The sequence below is a fragment of the Scomber scombrus genome, chromosome 23 (genome assembly GCF_963691925.1).
Source record: "Scomber scombrus chromosome 23, fScoSco1.1, whole genome shotgun sequence".
Lineage (NCBI taxonomy): Eukaryota > Metazoa > Chordata > Actinopteri > Scombriformes > Scombridae > Scomber > Scomber scombrus.
Window position 1 is genome coordinate 18,650,217 of NC_084992.1, and position 15,172 is coordinate 18,665,388.

The window sequence follows — 15,172 nt, forward strand, 5'->3', positions numbered from 1 at the left end:
AGATTTGTGTAAGGGTGCATGATGATGCAGAAATCCGCACTGAATGATCACACAGCTACATTGAAGCTTCACAGGTGGTCAACCAAAGCATGGCAATGGTAAAGCAGGTGGAGAAACCGGTGCCTATAACAAGGCATCAAAAACACAGCTTAAGGTTGTGTTGCATATGGCAAATACACCCCAGTCACCTATATCCTAACCTAATAAACCTTTTACAGTCTGCAGGGTGTCAAAACCTGAACAGTGCACACATATACTGTACACCCACCACAACACTGTCAGTCAGAAGAATGAGGTGATAGCAATGACAATAACCAGCGGTGTAGATGGCCACATTGCCAACAGCAGATACATCGGGGTAATAGTAAATTAAACTACTAATATCACAGTTGAGAAAATGCTGATCACATGCCTGACACATGAGCAGAGAGGGGAGCCTGAAACTGTTACAGTAATTGGAAATCATGTAATACACTCTGAGACTGCATAATACATCACAGCAAAAATAAAACGTGTTTTACAGGTCGTGGTGTAGCTGTGGCTCTGGTTGTTGGGCTTGGAAGTGATGGAGCGAGTGTTAAGGTGGGTTAAAAGGCCAGAGTTGCTCAATAAGTTAATTTTCTCAAGTGTTTTATCCATATTTTAATAGTTTCTTTATAATTTAGTAACATCGCATTGTTCACATTTCCCTTCCCAGGCACAATGTCAACTGAGTTTTAGTGGTCTCCACTGTCACTGAGGAAAAAAGTAATTCATCTGCTTCGTGTGGTGTTGACATGAAAAGTGACACAGTCAGTGTCTCTTTCAATTTTTCATCTCCATGAATAAATAAAAGTATAATATATATGCTTGTCCAGTGAATTCATGATTAAAAATGAAAATGTGAACAAAAACAAAAGCTATTAAATGTTTTATTTTATTAGGCCCCGAGCACTAAACAGTGCGAAGGCCCTATTGTACCTGTAGGGATTATTATTATTCGTCTGTCAAAACAAACGCATTTTTGACAGCCTAAACGTCCCCCAAAACTCACGAAAATGTACACACATATCAGACCCGGCAAAAATGTTTTATATTTTATGATTCACCAAAATGGCTCAATAGCGGCCCCTAACGAATATAAAAATGTGAAAGATTCACGTACATGAACAAAATTAAGTATATATATGTAACATGTCAGGACGCATAAAAAAGTCTGGGAGACCCATGACGTCACTCCAACAGGAAGTCGACCATTTTGACAAATATGTGCGATTTTCGCGGTTTCCACGCCTCGTACTTTAACAAACTTGTCCTTGAGGTTTAATCCTTCCGACTTCAAATTCACTCAGAAATATCTTGAGACATTGGAGATGAAAAGTTATCAAAAACTTTCTGATTAGGGATTCGGTTTGGACATGGCGGCACCCACAATTTCCTTCGCCATTCCATCCTTCGCCATAAAGCAGGAAGTCCTTATAACTCCTACAGACATCGTCCGATCTACACAAAATTGGTCAAGCATGTAGAGGGTCCTGCCCTGAACATGTCTATGCATCAATACTGTGTCAGCTCCATAGCGCCACCTACTGGATACAATAGCACCCCCTAGACAATAAAATAAAAATTGAGCTCCTTGACTCAGATTGACATAGTCAAACGAAATTTGGTACACATATGTGTCATGTAAAGACGCACAAAAAAGTCTCTGGACCCATACCATAACTCCAACAGGAAGTCGGCCATTTTGAATCGTATTTGCGATTTTGGCATTTTCCACGCATCTTATTTGAACAAAATCCTCCTAGAGATTTAATCTGACCGACTTAAATTTCACTCAGAAACATCTTAAGACATTGGAGATGAAAAGCTATCAAAATCTTTTTGATTACTGGTTTGGTTGCTTCGTGGCGATGTGAGGAATTTTGATGATTCGTCATTAAACAGGAACTGCTGGCCAAATGGCGCCACTGCGCCCCATAGAAGATTCAGAAAATTGAGCCCCCCCCTCCAGATTGACGTAGATGTATGAAATTTGGTATATACATGTATCATCTAAAGACGCACAAAAAAGTCTCTTGGACTCATACCCTCACTCCAACAGGAAGTTGGCCATTTATGAATCAAATTTGCCATTTTTGCGCTGTTTGATACCATTTCCACACCACATACTTGAATGAATTCCTCCTACAGATTTAATCAGACCGACTTCATATTCACACTGTGTCATCTCAAGACCTTGAAGATGCGTTACGTCAAATTTTGCTGCTTCAGGGCGGGGGAGCGAGGGCCCAGTCATCAGTGCTTGCAGCTTTAATTATCATTAAAACATGAAAATTGAAATGACGAGAAATAATACAATATGACAGAATTTTTACAACCATGTCGGTCAAAATGACGGACAATGATTAAATCTAACGCAACTACTGCTTCCCACATGTATCAGTAAGCCTTGGGTGCCCATGACCCTGTTGTCAGTTCATCAGTTGTCCTTCTTTGGACCACTTTTGGTAAGTACTGACCACTGCATGCTGACAAGACCCCACAAGGCCTGCTGTTTTAGAGATACTTTGTCCTAGATATCTGGCCATTACAATTTGGCCCTAGTCAAAGTCACTCAGATCCTTACACATGCTCATTTTTCCTGCTTCAGAAACATCAACTTTAAGAACCGACTGTTCACTGCCTAATATATCCCAAAGCTTGATAGGTGCGATTTTAACAAGATAATTAATTCTATTCACTTAACCTGTTAGTGGTTTTAATGTTCCGGGTAATCAATGTATGTCGAAAGAGAAATTAAAAAACAATGTGTTTTTTAGTAGGATATACTATAAGGGTGTCCTTATCAAGCCAAACTTATTATATCAACTCTGAAAGATGAAAAGTCTGCAGTTCCAAAGGAAAAGAAAAATCTTCTTCTGCGAGTCAAGTGAAATGGAGGTTAATGGAATTGATTATGAAGTTCAAAGCATCAAAAAAACACATTAGAAAAAAACAGAAATATCTCTGTTCAGAAACAGTGTTCTGCTTACTTGGGACAATCCAGTTAGATAATTTAAAACAAAGTACATAACTATTAGTATGTTTTATAAAAATGATATCCTGTAAACATATGCATCTGTTGTCCTCATCGAGTAACAACTACATTTAGCAGCTGATCTGTACCATGCTGTGTTTCTAGTTTACTTCAACAAGTGTTTAAAACATATTCAAACCTGTCAACTGTGTTGTCCTACATGTTTGTGCTGGATATGTATTTTTTTGTGATTTTAAGTTCAATGCCAAGATACCTGTTAGTTGTTTTTTTTGTTTAAAAAAAATATATATTTCTGTCATCATGTGAATATAGTCAAGAAAAAAAACGTATTTGTAAATTCATAGATCGCAGATAACATGGGTTCATGTTTCCTTAGTAGAACATGCAGTATGACTTCAGGCTGGCCAATCAAATGCAGTCTTGTCTCTAAAGAGTGAAGAAAAGATCAGTCCTGCTCTCATTTGACACAGCAAGTTGAACACGATGACATCTCCAGTGTTTGTTCTCTATCTCACATGCCTGTTTGTGGGGAGAATGGGTGAGTTCCATTTAGGTGATTCTAACTTTTATCTACTGGAGTAGTTGCTTTTCAAATATTTACTGATTAAACTGAATTCTATCACATTCTATTTACTATACATTTACTTTGTCTCTTATTTCATTTCAGCTCATCTGACTGATCTGAAATTCTCCTCATCTGTTCATCAAGACAGTGGTTTTGTATCAGCTAATGTTGGTGACAGTGTAATTTTACGATGTTCTGTTAAAGGTGATGATGCTGGAAAACTTTATTGGTATAAGCAAACTCTGGGAGAGAAACCAATGCTCATCTCCTTCTTCTATGAGTATGACAAGAATAACACTTTTTATAATGAATTCAAGAACAATCCGCGCTTCACACTGGACACTGGAAACAGTAAAAATCACTTAGCGATCACACATTTGCAGATTTCAGACTCAGCTACTTACTACTGTGTTAATTCTTATTATAAAACATTAGAATTTTTGGAGGTCACTACTGTCAATGTAAAGGGTTCAGGTGTGAAAATCCGAGCTTTCGTGAATCAGTCGGCATCTGAGAGCATCCAGCCAGGAGGCTCTGTGACTCTGTACTGTACAGTACACACTGGGACCTGTGATGATGGAGAACACAGTGTTTACTGGTTCAAAAACTCTGAAGAATCTCATCCAGGACTCATTTACACACATGGAGGCAGGAATGATCAGTGTGAGAGGAACACCAACATACAAGCACAAACCTGTGTCTACAACTTGCCGATGAAGAGTCTGAATCTTTCTCATGCTGGGACCTACTACTGTGCTGTCGCCTCATGTGGACAGATACTGTTTGGAGACGGGACCAAGCTGGATGTTTGCAGTAAGTAACTTTCTAACAGATATTTCATCTGATAAAGACATGATTACTTGCTAATTGAACTTAACATAAAAAAAGGACAAGAGAGTTGTGTAATACCTCATCATATGTGACTCTCTACAGATGAGGTAGACTCTCTTGTCTTGGTGTATTTCTTGAGTGGAGCTTTGGCGTTCACCACCATCCTCAGTGTTTTACTGGCTTTCTCAATGTACAAGATTAAGAGAAACAGCCAATCTACAGGTAACGGTTTATATCCGACGGTTTATAATAACTGAGCATGGATTTTTGAATACAATAAAACTTTCTCTGTTTTCACAACCAGACTCTGAAGCAACACTTTCTGCTCTCTCTGTGACAAATGGCGAGGTAAAACTTACTTTTAATGGTTGAATTAATATTTAAATACATTTTTTGCACAACTGTTGATTATTGGGGAGTTTTTGGACATTATTTTGATGTTTGTCAAGATCCATACTATTATCAACTTTTTGCATATTTTGTTAGCAGGGTCACCAAGACGCAGACAACCTGCATTATGCTGCTTTAAGTGTGAAGCTGCCCAACAGAACAAGAAGAGTGAAGAACAACTCCAACAATGAATGTGTGTACTCTAGTGTAAAGTAGTAGAATGACATGTTACATTTATTTTTTATTTTCAAAGCATAATGTAGTTTTGATCTTGAGATAAATATCTTTTCTATATCGTTATGGTCTGCAATTATAATATAAGATCTCTTTTTACATGGTGTTTAGTTCATGTGCACATTTAACAAACATCTCTTTGTTGCTTTTGTCTTTGTGGTCTTTAGCAGAATTTTATTATTGTACAAAAAACATGTATTTAACATGCTGAGACAATTTTTAATATATGTGAATAAATCTAATCCGCTCAATTAATTGATGCTACACAAGTGACTCTTGGCTTTGTCTTGCAAGTTAATATTTTACCTATAATATGTTGTAACGATATAAGTGCTTTCATGCGTACATTTTATATAATTCATGATCAAGTAATAAATAATATATGTTTATTATGTAACACTTTGACCTTGAGATATTATGTGTGGGTGTGAGTTCATTACCTTGTAGTATTATGTACATGATGTAAAATAAAATGTGATTCATCAGACCAGGCCTCCTTCTTCCATTGCTCCATGGTTCAGTTCTAACTCTCTATCTCTCTAACTTTTAAAGCTCTTACTGGTCAGGCTCCATCATACCTTAAAGAGCTTATAGTACCTTATGTACCTACCAGAACACTGCGCTCCCAGAACGCAGGCCTACTTGTGGTACCTAGTATCTCTAAAAGTAGAATGGGAGGCAGAGCCTTCAGTTTTCAGGCTCCTCTCCTGTGGAACCATCTCCCAGATTCGGTCCGGAGGGCAGACACCCTCTCTACTTTTAAGAGTAGGCTTAAAACTTTCCTTTTTGATAAAGCTTATAGTTAGCAAGCTCCTAGTTTATGCTGCTATAGGCTTAGACTGCCGGGGGACTCCTACCTCCATGATGCACTGAGCTCCTCTCTCCTCCTCTCTCTCTCTCTATCCATCCATCTATATCCAATAACATTCATGTGCTATTAATGCATTCAGTAACCTACACTTCTTCCCCGGAGTTGTCTGTGCTTTCTCATCTCACAGGCAATCTGGGCCTGTAGACGTCCGGATGACAGATTCCAGTCCCGGACCTTCTAGCTTCAATGTTTATTTTCAATGTGCTACTCTCTCTCTCTCCTATTCTTCCTCTCTCTCCCCTCTACCCCAACCGGTCGAGGCAGATGGCCGCCCACTTTGAGCCTGGTTCTGCCTGAGGTTTCTTCCTGTTAAAAGGGAGTTTTTTCTTGCCATTGTCGCTAAATGCTTGCTCATGTGGGAATGTTGGGTCTCTTTATAATTAAAACCTGAAGAGTACGGTTTAGAACCTGCTCTATGTGTAAAGTGCCTTGAGATAACTTTGTTGTGATTTGGCGCTATACAAATAAAGATTGATTGATTGATTGATTGATTCTAATGCTCACATGCCCATTGTAGTTGCTTTCAGCAGTGGACAGGGGTCAGTGTGGGAACTCTGACTGGTCTGCGGCTATGCAGCACCATACACAGCAAATTGTGATGCACAGTAGAACTTCTGAGGGATCTGACCAGATGGACTCCTCTTCACTTCCCACCAGAGGTTGCAATAACTGAATATTTTCCCTCATTGGCAGAATTTTTTTTTAGCAATAATGGAAAAAAACTAAAAGGCCTTTACACTGATGGGATATATTGTATCTCTAAGTGATTCACACCCCTGTCCACAGTTGGTGTTGAGTGGGTGTATTAATTAGCTATAATCTACCATTGTTTTATCATTGGTTTCACATGCATGAACTTTTTGTATAGATTGGTTTCGACATTGCTACATACAATTTCGAAAATTTCACGAAAGCTACGTGTCAAAAGTTTATTCAATTGCCAAATAGTTGTGATTTTGTTGATAAAAGAGATGAAAAAAGAAGGACTGATGTGGTGGAGGATGAAGGACAAACGGCTGATGTTGTTTGTCAGCCAGTGGCAGCTAATGTTAGAGGCAAGCAAGTGGCAGCAAGGAAGTCAGGTGGCAAACTGTTCTGTGACATCTGAGTATCAGATTCGTCTGAGGTGCATGATGATGCAGAAATCAGCACTGAATGAACACACAGCTACATTGAAGCTTCACAGGTGGTCAACCAAAGCATGGCAATGGTAAAGCAGGTGGAAAAAACCACAGGCCGCCTATAACAAGGCATCAAAAACACAGCTTAAGGTTGTGTTGCATAAGGCAAATACAAACACCCCAGTCACCTATATTCTAACCGAATAAACCTCTTACAGTCTGCAGGGTGTCCAAACCTGAACAGTGCACACATATACTGTGCACCCACCACAACACTGTCAGTCAGATGGAAGAGGTGATAGCAATGACAATAACCAGCACTGTAGATGACCGCATTGCCAACAGCAGATACATCGCGGTAATAGTAGATGAAACTACTAATATCACAGTTGAGAAAATGCTGATCAGATACCTGACAATTAAGCAGAGAGGGGAGCCTGAAGCTGTGTTCATTGGAAATCATGTAATACACTCTGACACTGAAGAATACATCACAGCAAAAATAAAATGTGTTTTCAGGTCGTGGTGTAGCTGTGGCTCTGGTTGTTGGGCTGGGAAGTGATGGAGCGAGTGTTGAGGTGGGTTAAAAGGCCAGAGTTGCTCAACAAGTTAGTCTTTTAAGTTTTTTGTGCATATTTTAATCATTACTGTATAATTTAGTAACATCGCATTGTTCATATTTCCATTCCCAGGCACAATGTCAACTGAGTTTTAGTGGTCTCCACTGTCACTGAGGGGGTGGGGGGGAAATGTATCTGCTTCGTGTGGTGGTGACATGAAAAATGACACAGTCAGTGTTAATCTTTCCTCTCCATGAATAAATACATTTATAATCTATATGCTTGTCCTGTATATTCATGATTAAAAAATGAAAATGTGAACGAAAACTTATAATGAAAACAGAAAATTTAAATTTCAGGTAAAAATAGATTATGACAAAATAATTACTGTTATTCACTTGACCTGTTAGTGGGTTAGTTAGTTTTGGCTAATCAATGTATGTCGAAAGAAAAAGAAAAACTATTTGTGGTTTTTAGTAAGATATAACGGTGTCCTCATCAAGAAAAACATATTATAACCACTCTGAATGATGAAAAGCCTGCAGTTCCAAAGGAAAAGACTTCTACTGTCAGTTCAGTGAAATGTAGGTGAATGGAATTCACTATGATGTTCAAAGCATCGAACAAACACAAAAAGGAAACATATATGTTCAGGAACAGTGTTATGCTTACTCAATACATAGATAACATGTGGTCATGTAGTAAGTAGGACACACATATGAATTCAGGTTGGCCAATCAAATGCAGTCTTGTTTCTGAAGAGTGAAGAAACGATCAGTGTTGTTCTCATTTCACACGGCAAGTTCAACATGATGAAATCTCCAGTGCTTGTTCTCTATCTCACATGTCTGTTCGTGGAGACAATGGGTGAGTTGCTATTCATATATTTATTGATTACGCTGAATTCTATCACATTCAATTAACTATACATTTGCTTTGTCTCTTATTTCACTTCAGCCCAGGTGACTGATCTGGAATTCTCCTCATCTGTTCATCAAGACAGTGGTTTTATATCAGCTAATGTTGGTGACAGTGTAACTTTGCAATGTTACTATAAAGGTGATTTTGCAGTGAGATTTGACTGGTATAAGCAAACTCTGGGACAGAAACCCAGGCTCATCTCCACCTTCTATGAGTATGAAATAAAATACACTTTTCATCATGAATTCAAGAACAATCCACGTTTCACACTGGACACCGGAAAGAGTAAAAATCACTTGACGATCACAAATTTGCAGATTTCAGACTCAGCTACTTACTACTGTGCAGTTGGTAATTCATTGACATTAGAAATAGCAAACCTAGCTATAGTCAGTGTAAAGAGTTCAGGTTTGAACATCCAAGCTTTGGTGCATCAGTCGGCATCTGAGAGCATCCAGCCAGGAGGCTCTGTGACTCTGAACTGTACAGTACACACTGGGACCTGTGATGATGGAGAACACAGTGTTTACTGGTTCAAAAACTCTGAAGAATCTCATTCAGGACTCATTTACACACATGGAGGAAGGAATGATCAGTGTAAGAGGAACACCAACACACAAACACACACCTGTGTTTACAACTTGCCGATGAAGAGTCTGAATCTTTCTCATGCTGGGACCTACTACTGTGCTGTCGCCTCATGTGGACACATACTGTTTGGAAATGGGACCAAGCTGGATGTCTGCAGTAAGTAACTTTCTACCAGATATTTCATTTAATAAAGACATGATTACTTGCTAATTGAACTTAATATAAAAAAGGGACAAGAGAGTTGTGAAATATCTCATTAAATCTGACTCTCTGCAGATGAGGTAGACTCTCTTGTCTTGTTGTATTTCTTGAGTGGAGCTTTGGCGTTCACCACCATCCTCAGTGTTTTACTGGCTTTCTCAATGTACAAGATGAAAAGAACCAGCTTTCAATCTACAGGTAAATATGTATATCTATTATAACTGCTATATATTCAATTAATATGAATTTTGAAAAAATTGTTTTCTCTGTTTTCACAATAGCATCTGAAGCAACATTTTCAGATCCGTGTGCAACAATTGACGAGGTAAAACTTATTTTCAATGGTTGAATTAATATTTAAACATTTTATTACGCAACTCTTCATTATTGGGGAGTTTTTTGAATATTGTTTTGATATTTGTCAAGATCCATATTAACTTTTACATATGTTGTTAGCAGGGTCACCAAGACACAGACAACATGCAATATGCCGCTTTAAGTGTGAAGCTGCCCAACAGATCAAGAAGAGCGAAGAACAACTCCAACAATGAATGTGTGTACTCCAGTGTAAAGTAGTAGAATTACATGTTACATTTATGCTTCTTAATTAAAACACTTTTTTCTTTTTGATTTTCACAGTATATAACATATATTGTATGTATAATGTAGATTTGATCTTGAAATACATATCTTTTCATATATTTTTTTTTGTTCTACAGTTGAATGATAGATCTCGTTTTAGGTGAAATTAGTTAATGAGTACATTTAACAACATCTCTTTGTTTTGTTTTTTATATTTGTGGTTTTAAGTAGATTTTCTCATAGCATGAAAAACACTGTATTTCATATACTGAGACAATTTTTAAGGCATTTTAATACATTTTAGATCAAACTAGCATTTGCATTGTATAAGCCAAGATTAATTGATGCTACACAAGTGATTTACTGGCTTTGTCTTAGATTGTAAGTGCTTCTATACATACATGTTATGTTATTAATGATCAAATAATAAATAATACACGTTGATTATGGAACGTTTAACTCTGATTTACTCTTGGGAGCCAGATTCTGACATTTGCAAGAAACTTAATTTCTCTTAACTTGGGGATCAATTAATAGTATTTCATTTTTTATCTTCATTTAGTTTTAAGAAGTTATTACTCATCTAATTTTTAACTGATTCCATCCAAACAGTCAGGAAGCTCAGGGCAATGTCATTATTAGGCTCGAGTGAAATGTACACCTGCATGTCATCTGCATAACTGTCAAATTCAGTCTACATTTTCGGATGTTAGATGCTAGAGGAAGCATGTACAGTGAATAAAAGGAAAAGACCAAGACAGCTTCCCTGAGCAACAAGGAAGGGCAAATCATATACTCCTGATACATGGTCTACAATAGTGATACAATGTTTTATTCCTGAGAGATAAAATCAGCATCACTTCAAGACAGTTCCAGAAAGCCCAGCCCAGTTCTCAAGGCAATCCACAAGATTGTCACCAGCGTTAATTCTGATGTTACTGACAACTTCAATGAGAGCTGTTTCTGTGCTCTGACAGGGTTAGGGTTATGTGTTAATGTGTTTTGTATATCTCTGATGCAGCTAAAAACACAGTTAAAACTTTAAAATAATGTTTTACTGGGGACAGGGTCAAGACAACAGGTAGTAGATTTACTTTCTGATACAAGAGTATTTTTTGTAGCCACTGTTTAAAAAGTTACAACTGAAAATAAAGAGAGGTGTTAGTTTTTGATTATATTTCCTGTAAATGTTGTCACTATAACTCCTATGACTCACGCTAGCTTTGTACTTGTCAGCATTGTTTTAGAGCTTTATAGACAAGGACTCTTGCAAAACTGCATTTAACGGGGTTAACATTGGTGCTTTATGTGTATAACTCTGACCCACTGCACATTACTGCATTGACTGTATACTGAGCTACATCTGTGACTGAACACATCCAGTTAAGTGCTGACAGAGGACAGCGGTTGCTTTGTCCTACTACAGAACTGCTTGCATCATGCAATAAAAGTAGAGCAGGTGTAACAGGGGAAAAGCTTTCATTAAATACAGTAGTTACACATTTTAGCACTTTTTTTACTATGATAATACATACCGTAGAAGGAAAAAGAAAAACAATTTGTGGTTTTTAGCCGGATGTAAGGATGTTTGCACTCTCACAAGGATATCGCTTGAATCTGTATCCTGCATTATAGTGGACTGAGAGGTCACTATAATGCATAAAAAGGGCCTGATTTACTTAGATCCCAAATAAAGAGTGCTAAATTTCGAGTGCAGTCCAAAAGATTGCATGTTTGGTTCGAGTGCATTTTGCTGGTTAAGAATAACTGCGTAAATGACAAAATGTGCAGCAGGGTGAAGACAGCAGTATTTAAATGAGGGTTTTGCATGTCTTAATGGTCTCCGCCACGGAGAGTTTGGACAAGCAGAAAGCCTGCAAGCGCAAAATGCAATCTGATCCCATGGAATCGGCGGTTCTAGTGGAAGAGGTTAAGAAAAATATTGTTGAGTAACAGCAAAACTATCTGAATATTACCAGAAAAATGCTATATGGCAGAGTTTGCAACAAAGTCAACACGGTTGGTAAAACCAAAATATTCCATTCCAAAAATATTAACACGGATGGAAAAAACTCATTCTCTGCGTATTCTGTCCGTGTCAATTTTTCTGTCCTTTTACCATGTCAATAATCCGTACATCAGTCTATCCACTCAGCGCTGTTTTCAGAGCGCTGTGTCAGTGCTTCATTATCAAATCTATTCTGCTTGCTCATTGAGAAAAAGCCCAAATCAATGAAACTCCATTCCACATTTTCCCTGCTACCTTACACCCAGGGAGATTCTCACACAGCGCACACACACACACACACATACACACACACACACACACACACACACACACACACACACACGAGCGCTGCTGACTGTAGATTGTAATTGAAGCTCAGATGTCAGGTAGCAGAGTTAAAGTGGGTCGCACACTGTCACAACAAGGTCAAGATGTTCAGAACATTAACTCACTAATAATCAAAGCTTGGTATTTAACTAAATGTTCGTATTGTGTTTGTCTTTCACTCACAGCCTTTTTTTGAATTTTGAATCTTGAATTAATTTTGAGCGTGCTGTGCATCGATATCTTTCCCTGGAGCTAACAGTCCTCCTGCTCAGTTTGTTATTCTAATGCAGGCAGGATGAGACTGTAAAATGCTTACAACTGAATGAATTCATTAAATAATGCTATAGATGTTTTAAAATAAAAATACTTTGAACCATTTATCTTAATTACCAGTTATATGTCATATTGTATTTCAGTGGACTAAGGACACCATTGACTGGTTTGGCACAAAGTCTACTATAGTGCCCTCTTTTCTGTTCATTTAATAGAGAATTGATTCTCAATCAAATCTGCACCCAAGTGTCATGATAGTATTGAATTGGGAGATTAATATATTGTCCCAGGCCTATAAAATAAACACCATGATTTGTCTTAACCGTTATTTTTCATCTTTTTGTTTCATCTTGGTATAAAATGTAAGTTCATATGAACATTTTTGTCAATCAAAACATAATATTTTTTAACTAAAGCGCACAACAAATTTAAGTTTCACAGACTGTGTACACTGCACCACGCATGTTCTACAGCTTTTGAAACCTTTGTCGCAAAAACATCAAGGGCAAACCCATATACAGTATGACTTCAGGTTGGCCAATCAAATGCAGTCTGGTCTCTAAAGAGTGAGGAAAAGATCAGTGCTGTTCTCATTTCCCACAGCAAGTTGAACATGATGACATCTCCAGTGTTTGTTCTTTATCTCTCATGTCTGTTTTTGGGCAAAACAGGTGAGTTGTGATTTTGTGACTAAAACGTATATCTTTAAGAGTGTGTGGTTACTCCTCATACAAATGGAAATGAATTAATTCTATCATATGAAGTTAACAAATTGCTTTATTTTTCATTTCACTTCAGCTCAGACAACTGCTCTGAAATCTTCCTCATCTGTTCAACACGACAGTGGTTTTATATCAATTAATGTTGGTGACAACGTATCTCTGCGATGTTCTGATGAACGTGATATTGTGGGAAAGCTTTACTGGTATAAGCAAAATCTGGGACAGAAACCAAGGCTCATCTCCACCTTCTATGAGTTTGAAAAAAATTACACTTTTTATAATGAATTCAAGAACAATCCACGCTTAACACTGGACACTGGAAACGGTAAAAATCACTTGACAATCACAGATTTGCAGATTTCAGACTCAGCTACTTACTACTGTGTTAGTTCTTATTTAAACATTTTACACTTTTTGGAGGTCATTACTCTTAATGTAAAGGGCTCAGGTTTGAACATCCAAGCTTTGGTGCATCAGTCGGCATCTGAGAGCATCCAGTCAGGAGGTTCTGTGACTCTGAACTGTACAGTACACACTGGGACCTGTGATGATGGAAAACACAGTGTTTACTGGTTCAAAAACTCTGAAGAATCTCATCCAGGACTCATTTACACACATGGAGGCAGGAATGATCAGTGTGAGAGGAAAACCAACACACAAACACACACCTGTGTCTACAACTTCCCGATGAAGAGTCTGAATCTTTCTCATGCTGGGACCTACTACTGTGCTGTTGCCTCATGTGGACACATACGGTTTGGAGACGGGACCAAGCTGGATGTTTGCAGTAAGTAACTTTCTACCAGACGGTTTTACATCTGATAAAGACATGAATAAGTGAACTAAGTGAACTTAACTTCAAAATAGAGGTAAATCTTAGAGTTGTGTAATATCTCATTAAATCTGACCTTCTGCAGATGAGGTAGACTCTCTTGTCTTGGTGTATTTCTTGAGTGGAGCTTTGGCGTTCACCACCATCCTCAGTGTTTTACTGGCTTTCTCAATGTACAAGATGAAAAGAAACAGCTTTCAAACTGCAGGTAACTGTTTATATTTGTTATAACTGTAATATCTAAGTTTCTATTCTTTGATTATGGATATTGAATAAAATTGATTTTTCTCTTTTCACAACCAGAGTCTCAAGCTACATTTTCAGCTCCTTCTGTGACAAATGGCGAGGTAAAACTTACTTTTAACAGTGGAATTAATATTTCATGACAGTTTTTATATAACCAGTTGATATTGGGGAGTTTTTGGACAATATTTTGATGTTTGTCAGGACCCATATTATTATCAACTTTTACATATTTTGTTAGCAGGGTCACCACGATGCAGACAACCTGCATTATGCTGCTTTAAGTGTGAAGCTGCCCAACAGATCAAGAAGAGTGAAGAACAACTCCAACAATGAATGTGTGTACTCCAGTGTAAAGTAGTAGAATTACATGTTACATTTATGCTTATTAAGTAAGATTTTGTCTTTCTTTTTGTTTTTCAATGTAGTTTTAGAAGTTGTACTTGAGATAAACACCTTGTGGTCTGCAGTCAAAGAAGAAAATCTATTTTTAAGGTGAGGTTAGTTCATGTGCACATTTAGAAAAAACACCTCTGTGTGACTTTTATCTTTGTGGTTTTAAGAAAAATTCCACAGAAGTTTAGTACAAAAAAAACTGTACATTTGAATAAATCCCCTTTAGATCAAACTAAGTCTACTGTATAAAATCTGTTTAATTGATGCTAAACAACTGACTCATGGCTTTGACTTCCACCTGAATATTTTACATGTAATGGTTTTATCTATATAAGTACTTTTATACATAGATTTTTTTTATCATAAATAATGAAATAATAAATAATAATCGATCATGAGAAACTTTGACATTTAGATATTATGTGTGGGTGTGAGTACAGTCCCATGTCACATTTACTGCAGCTTCATCATACAAGTGCTGCTGG

The 15,172-nt window shown here is 37.5% G+C and overlaps 3 protein-coding genes across 3 annotated transcripts; all 3 read left to right on the forward strand.

Moving 5' to 3' along the window:
• Positions 1-3,502: 3,502 nt before the first annotated feature.
• On the forward strand, positions 3,503-5,021 carry LOC134005837 (uncharacterized). The gene is made up of 5 exons (XM_062444843.1): positions 3,503-3,557; positions 3,687-4,397; positions 4,518-4,637; positions 4,720-4,763; positions 4,905-5,021. The coding sequence occupies exons 1-5, from the start codon at positions 3,503-3,505 to the stop codon at positions 5,019-5,021; spliced, it is 1,047 nt and encodes a 348-aa protein (XP_062300827.1).
• A 3,379-nt stretch (positions 5,022-8,400) lies between these two features.
• On the forward strand, positions 8,401-9,880 carry LOC134005820 (uncharacterized). The gene is made up of 4 exons (XM_062444828.1): positions 8,401-8,458; positions 8,549-9,259; positions 9,380-9,510; positions 9,761-9,880. The coding sequence occupies exons 1-4, from the start codon at positions 8,401-8,403 to the stop codon at positions 9,878-9,880; spliced, it is 1,020 nt and encodes a 339-aa protein (XP_062300812.1).
• A 3,227-nt stretch (positions 9,881-13,107) lies between these two features.
• Positions 13,108-14,652, forward strand: LOC134005819 (uncharacterized). Its single transcript, XM_062444827.1, has 5 exons — positions 13,108-13,165; positions 13,293-14,003; positions 14,134-14,256; positions 14,352-14,395; positions 14,536-14,652. The coding sequence occupies exons 1-5, from the start codon at positions 13,108-13,110 to the stop codon at positions 14,650-14,652; spliced, it is 1,053 nt and encodes a 350-aa protein (XP_062300811.1).
• The last annotated feature ends 520 nt before the right edge of the window (positions 14,653-15,172 follow it).

Bases quoted from the DNA above. Each gene is read 5' to 3' on its own strand.
- LOC134005837 (XM_062444843.1), top strand. From the start codon at position 3,503: ATGACATCTCCAGTGTTTGTTCTCTATCTCACATGCCTGTTTGTGGGG. The intron at 4,398-4,517 runs GTAAGTAACTTT...GACTCTCTACAG, and splicing joins GACCAAGCTGGATGTTTGCA to ATGAGGTAGACTCTCTTGTC. The intron at 4,638-4,719 runs GTAACGGTTTAT...TTTCACAACCAG, and splicing joins GAGAAACAGCCAATCTACAG to ACTCTGAAGCAACACTTTCT.
- LOC134005820 (XM_062444828.1), top strand. From the start codon at position 8,401: ATGATGAAATCTCCAGTGCTTGTTCTCTATCTCACATGTCTGTTCGTG. The intron at 9,260-9,379 runs GTAAGTAACTTT...GACTCTCTGCAG, and splicing joins GACCAAGCTGGATGTCTGCA to ATGAGGTAGACTCTCTTGTC. The intron at 9,511-9,760 runs GTATATCTATTA...ATATGTTGTTAG, and splicing joins TTCAATCTACAGGTAAATAT to CAGGGTCACCAAGACACAGA.
- LOC134005819 (XM_062444827.1), top strand. From the start codon at position 13,108: ATGATGACATCTCCAGTGTTTGTTCTTTATCTCTCATGTCTGTTTTTG. The intron at 14,004-14,133 runs GTAAGTAACTTT...GACCTTCTGCAG, and splicing joins GACCAAGCTGGATGTTTGCA to ATGAGGTAGACTCTCTTGTC. The intron at 14,257-14,351 runs GTAACTGTTTAT...TTTCACAACCAG, and splicing joins AAACAGCTTTCAAACTGCAG to AGTCTCAAGCTACATTTTCA.